At 33.6% G+C, this 6,009-nt stretch overlaps 1 protein-coding gene across 2 annotated transcripts in view; it reads left to right on the top strand.

Annotated features, from left to right (window-relative positions):
* The window catches only part of LOC106681801 (axonemal dynein light intermediate polypeptide 1), a 24,938-nt gene that overhangs the window by 1,637 nt on the left and 17,292 nt on the right, over positions 1–6,009 (top strand). For both annotated transcript variants that reach the window (XM_014422310.2, XM_014422311.2), the window contains exons 2-4: positions 4,266–4,391; positions 4,596–4,728; positions 5,433–5,578. In XM_014422310.2, coding sequence (XP_014277796.1) covers positions 4,266–4,391; positions 4,596–4,728; positions 5,433–5,578 — 405 coding nt within the window. The remainder of the gene's footprint in view (positions 1–4,265; positions 4,392–4,595; positions 4,729–5,432; positions 5,579–6,009) is intronic.

The following is a 6,009-nucleotide window of genomic DNA, read 5'->3' on the forward strand; positions in this document are numbered from 1 at the left end:
CCTGATCCATATTGCGGATCCTTGAATGGTATGGTGGGTCCGAGAGGAGGAAATTGATGCGTATTGCTCTATCGGACAGTTTGGTCACATGCTAACACCTTACGTAATCTGATCCATATTGCGGGTCCTTGAATGGTATGTTGGATTCGAGAGGAGGGAGTTGAGGCGTCGGCTTGGCAACCTCTTGTCTGCAATAGCGCCAGTTCGGTCCATATAGGTTGACTCTTATTTAGTGACAGTCCCACGAAATGAAGACTTGACTCTCCCGCACTGATTGGAATAGGTTGGATACCTCTATAATAACCCCAGCGTATTTCAGAAATTACTAGGAGGGGGTGAACAAAGAAATGTACGTAAATATACTTTTGTATTTGTTTGTGATACCCTCTACTACAAAAATACAAGTTCGTTTATAAAAATAATAATATTGTAAGAAGATAGTCTGGGTGGTGGTAAATAAAAGTATCAAAAGAGTAAAAGAAGAGGCAGTTGATATCTCTATTTCAATCTGGCAGCCCTGACGAAGCCCTGCAATGTGAGGCGAAACGTTAGTTAACAATAGTTTTCTTTTACTATTTTGATACCTTTATTGACTACCACCCGGGCTATCTTCCTACAATCTACTTAATACGATCAACTATCTTCTTACAATAAAAAATATAAATAAATAAATCAAAATGTAATAGACGAGACAGAAGAATTGGTGATGGCAGCGCATGCGCGGGAGGTATCAGGCAGATAGGGAGAGAAAAATCATATGTTCTGTCGCTGGTTGTTTTTTAATGAATGGATATTAATGTAAAGTCTTGTGTATTTTTGGTTTCTCTTGGAGCTATGTTAAGTTTAAAAACTGTTTATTGAGAAGTAATCTTTCTCTCTCTCTCTGTCACGACCAGCTGAGTGCAAGTACGTACGCATAATTGTTCACCTTTGGACATAGATAACAATTGTAGGTTAGATTATAAGATAGTAATAAGTACATAGATTTATATTTAGGGATAGGGTAGATATAATTAGAATAAGTTAGGATAGGGCCTTTGTTAGTTTTAATTTAGATTGTTCAATCGGTAGATTGTTCTTTTAATTTTACAATTAGTTTAAGTAAATCTGTATTTCAATAAACATTAAAAAAACATGTTTCTAGTTGTGGATATGTGAGTTAAAACAATATTAATTAACCTTCCAATTTGAATACATTACAAAAATGTATTTATTTTTTTCTTAAACAAAAAAAATTAATTTAATTATATAAAAATCATAACTTTTAACAACTTATAAAATCTGTGGAATAGCATTGTGTAGGAATCAAACGTTGATTTTTAAGGAAACGAACTACTGTTTTTTAGTTCACAGACAACATAGAAAATCACTTTTAAATTTGATTTTCCTCATTGAACTGAAGATAAAAATTGTTTGTCCAACTATCGTTCACAAACTCATACGAACTGTATATAGATAATTTGCATGGATATATTGCATATGATTAGCGCTTATACTGATAACATTGATAACGCTCAAATATTTCCGGAAAAGTAACTATGGAGGGATTTCCTTCAACTGACTAATAATTCGCTAGAAGATAAGATAATGCTCCCATACCACATTAAAATTGTAGTTTTGAATTAATAAATAAAGAAAAGAGATAATTATGAAATGAATTGAAAAATCGATCTTTATTCTGTGACACTTGGTCTGCTAAAAATAACAATTGGGAACAATTTCACTAGCATTTGTCTGGTTACATTTAATGTAAAAAAAAAAAATGAATAAAACCTTTATAATAATCAATATATAAGAAGATGGTCAGGGTTTCGGTCAAAAGAGAAACAAAAATAGTTTACAACTATTTATTTTCCGACGTTTCGCCCCACTTTGCAGGGCTTCATCAGGGCTGCTCAAAGGTAAAGGTTGAACAGAAGTCAATTACTACTCACACCTCTCTTATCTCTTCTTCTTCTACAAATAATTCATCCCCATCTCTCCGCCGCTGTACTAGGATTATAAATATATATTATAATAATCGTATACATACAATATGAACAAAAGATACGTATTTACCCGTCAGCTCCTAGTATCCTCTCTCGTCTTCCCCCACTTCGAATGCTGTTCCTTGGTCTACGGAGGGCTATCTTCAGGTCCAGAGTCAAGACTGAAGAGACTAATGAATTGCTTCGTAAGATTTATTTTCGGGTTTCAAGTCGAAGTGGCTCTAATCCAACCTCCCGAAGGCAATACTTCTTTGGTGCTTTCCTATTCCAAATTCTTAAAATAAAAAAACCTACCTATATCCTTGATCTCCTCACTCTTCATTCATCAATTGTCACATTCATCATTAAACACCAGATACCAAAAATTGATTTATATATGCCTTCTTCAGTAAATCCTTCGTCATACGTCAGCAACCATCTTCTGGAACTCTCTTTCCTTATTTCCATTCGCCAATCCCAATCCATTCTTTCCTTTAAACAGCATCTATTCCTTCACTTGTTACACCAAACCTCCGCATCATTGTAAAAAATATAATTAAGCATATATTGATTAACATAATAAACAGAAGTTAAGCCAAGATCTCAATGTAATTTCATTTTGCTTACTGGTAACTTGTAAATGCTTACCAGAAAAAAATCTTAATCTATGAACCATGTATTTATTCATAGGGGACATATGTCCCAGAATTAAATTATGTTTTCATTTCATTTCATTTATCCCAGCATATATATTGATATTTATTATTTACAAGTTCACAGAAGATTGATAATTAAAGAGATGGATATATAATTAGGGTTTGAATAATGTTAAAGTTTTACAGGTGAATATGAGTAAGGAGTTCATAAAAAGGTAGCTCGAACAGCAAATGATTTTTCATAGGCGCCTATTCTATGAGAAGGAATTTACAAATCGGTAGGTTGGGATCTTGTGGTTAATAGGTGATTGGATAAACGTAAAGTGAGAGGGTCAAAGATATAGAAAAGTATTTTGTATTTAGGGATTTAAGCCTTGTTTAACTATTTCAGTGAGTATAAGACTTAACTGATATTAGGCCGCTTAATTAACTGCCTTCAATCAAAATCATTAACGCTATTTTTATAGAAATCTTGAAAATATGTAATATCAATTGTCTAAAGCGTCAAAACCGGTTTGGCCGATTTAGGCATACACATATCTAATTTCAATTTCGTACGATTTTTAGTTTTAAAGCTAGGCTGTTTACACACAAACCCAACCTTTACTAGAGTAGGAATAGATTTGACGTTTGTCAGTGGTCGCCTGCAACGGATCGCTACATGGAAAGTTTGTGGATTTCAACATTGTATCCAGTGTGTATATAAGCCTTTAAGAGAAAAGAGTTGACGATGGAGAAATGTTGGCTGGAACACGGAAACTTTTGATGATGGTTTACTGTAATGCATGAGGATGAATGCCAATTGAAAAGATTAGTCGAGAGAAAGGCGCGTATGCACACCTCTTTTATTTCTAGACCTTAACATCGAGATATTACCCGTTCAAAGCTTGGTAAACATCATTCCTCAGTCTACTAGTGGACAGATACTAATGCCAATCTTCGTCAGTGTTACAACCTTACCAGCAAGCGAGACGTCATCCAGAGTTATCAGTGCTTCAGGAAGAGTTCAAGAGGGCCAGAAGAAACCTCCAACCTTTTTTGATGAGGTTAATGCAGGACCAGTGGGGTTCACCTTATAAAATAGTGCTGAAGAAATTGAGTAAAGGATTCGACGCAGCTCCGAATGAAATCGACTTTTGTTGACAATATTGTAACCAAACTATTCCGGAACAGGCAAATACGTTTAGACCTGTAAATAACACATATAAAACTGATTTCCCATAAATTACACAGGAAGAGATAGAGAGCAATGCTTACAAAGCGTGGCAGGTCAAAGGAATGGACGGTATTCCAAATGTGGCTTTTGAAAAACAGACGGATCTTTTCATTGATCTCCTCAATTCCTAAATTCATGGAGGCTCATATCCGAAACCTTGGAAGAGACAGCGCCTTGCTCATATTCCAATGGGTAAAGGAAGATTGGAAGATCCGTCAACCTATCGTCCAATTTGTTTGTTGGATACTATACGTAAGATTTTTGAGAAGATTCTTTCTCTCAGGCTACAAGAGTTCACGCAAGAAAAAAATAAAATAAATAAATATATATATTTCATAAATCGGTATGTTAAAGTAAAACTCAATTTTTATGTAATAAAGGTATGATATTTACCTAAAAAGACATTTTAAGAATTTAATGTTACAGTTTCCATGGCCACCAGGAGCTCCACTACCTTTGGTCTTCAAGACAGAGGTACCGCTGCAAGAAGTACTTGACTTCGTTAGCCCACCAATCAAGATATCAGAAGATGGAGAAAACTGGAGACAGCAGGTATTTATTTTATATAACATATATATTTTTATTTACAGCAAATTAAACCGAGCATTACTTACATCGTATGATATATATTACCTGAAAATTATTTACTGTATGTACTGAGTTTTTATGTTCTTTTATAGGTTTTTAAATTACAGATTTTGACTTGAAGCCAGGGTAAGAGAATAAAAAAGTGAATGAGAAAATATTTTGTTATAGGTTTCTGATGAGCCAACAAACAGGACTTATGACGCATTTTTGAATAAATGTTTAGAAGATTCACTAAACCGCGTAAAGTCTCGATTTTCTGGGTTTTGCCCTTACAGAAATAGAGTCTACAGAGATATGTTCAGTAAGTAGCAAAACCGATTATATGTCTCTATGTCATAGCTAATAAATAGACCCTTCATTTTTCACCAATGGTTTATCGTATTATCCCAGTCAAATTTCTTTAACATCTTTTAAATATCCTCAGAGGCATTATTATTCTTGTTTTGAGATTCTAAATTCATATTTTTAGTTTTCGACTAACTCAGCTAATAAATAGCAATATCAGACACATCTCGATGTCAATATCCAAATAGGCAACACTGTGAACTGGCTTGAGACAAGTTACCTTCCTTAATTTTCAGTCAAGAATGATTTGAATTTTCTTTATTTACTCGTATATTTTGTGTTATTGTGTTTAATAAACAGCGTATTAAAGACTTCTATTTTTTATATTAAATAAAAATATATGCAATCTTGTTCAGGCATCGTTACATAGATCCAAGGTAGTAGGTGGTAACACAACAGTTCTTAATGCACTTAAGAAGTAGTAAGAAGTATTTTTTGAATTTTTATCTAAATTTTCTTCCACTTTTTCTAACAAACACAAATTTTTACTTTTACCTATAAAACTTAAAGTATTGATCCATGAACAAAAAATTATAAATATTAATGAATCAAATCAAAAGTAATAGATTGGACAATGAGTCATTATTATAAAGATTTGTTTGTTTGTTATGAGCCAACATTTGACATTAACAAAGAATCTAAACCGCAGACAAACCGCAGGTGAGGTGATTCGATTGGTCACGGTGGAGATGAAAGAGAGAGGACTCCTTTTGCTCAGGGTGAAAAACGACATAGACACTACGGTGGACCGAATGGAGAGGCTGTACAAGAGCAGCATGGGTTACGGAGTCAGGAAGCAGCTCAGGGTGAGTTGTCATCAAGTAATATTTTATTATATATAATATAATATAAATTAATAAATAACCATAACTACCAGCTTTCATTTTATACTTCATGCTTACGGGCTCTGAATGGTCCAATGCCTTCAAGTTGAATATAAGCCATGCACCACATGGAATGGCAATAGGGAGCCTGAAACATCAGGGCCTGTTTCATAATGAAAGCTAACAGAATTGGTTTATAAATACAAGTATAGAAACAACCTGGTAATAACACTAATACTTATTTTTTTCATAATAGGGATGACTATTAATAATATTGCAGAAATTAAAAAATACTAAAGTACAAGTTACTATTGTACAAGTCAGTGTAATTGAATTAATATAAATCTACAAGACTATTATTATGGTTATTTATTAATAGTATTAGTTTGTACTTTATTATGAAACAGGGCCCT

The sequence above is a fragment of the Halyomorpha halys genome, unplaced genomic scaffold (assembly GCF_000696795.3).
Source record: "Halyomorpha halys isolate HHAL.00 unplaced genomic scaffold, Hhal_1.1 Scaffold365.1, whole genome shotgun sequence".
NCBI classification, from domain to species: Eukaryota; Metazoa; Arthropoda; class Insecta; order Hemiptera; family Pentatomidae; genus Halyomorpha; species Halyomorpha halys.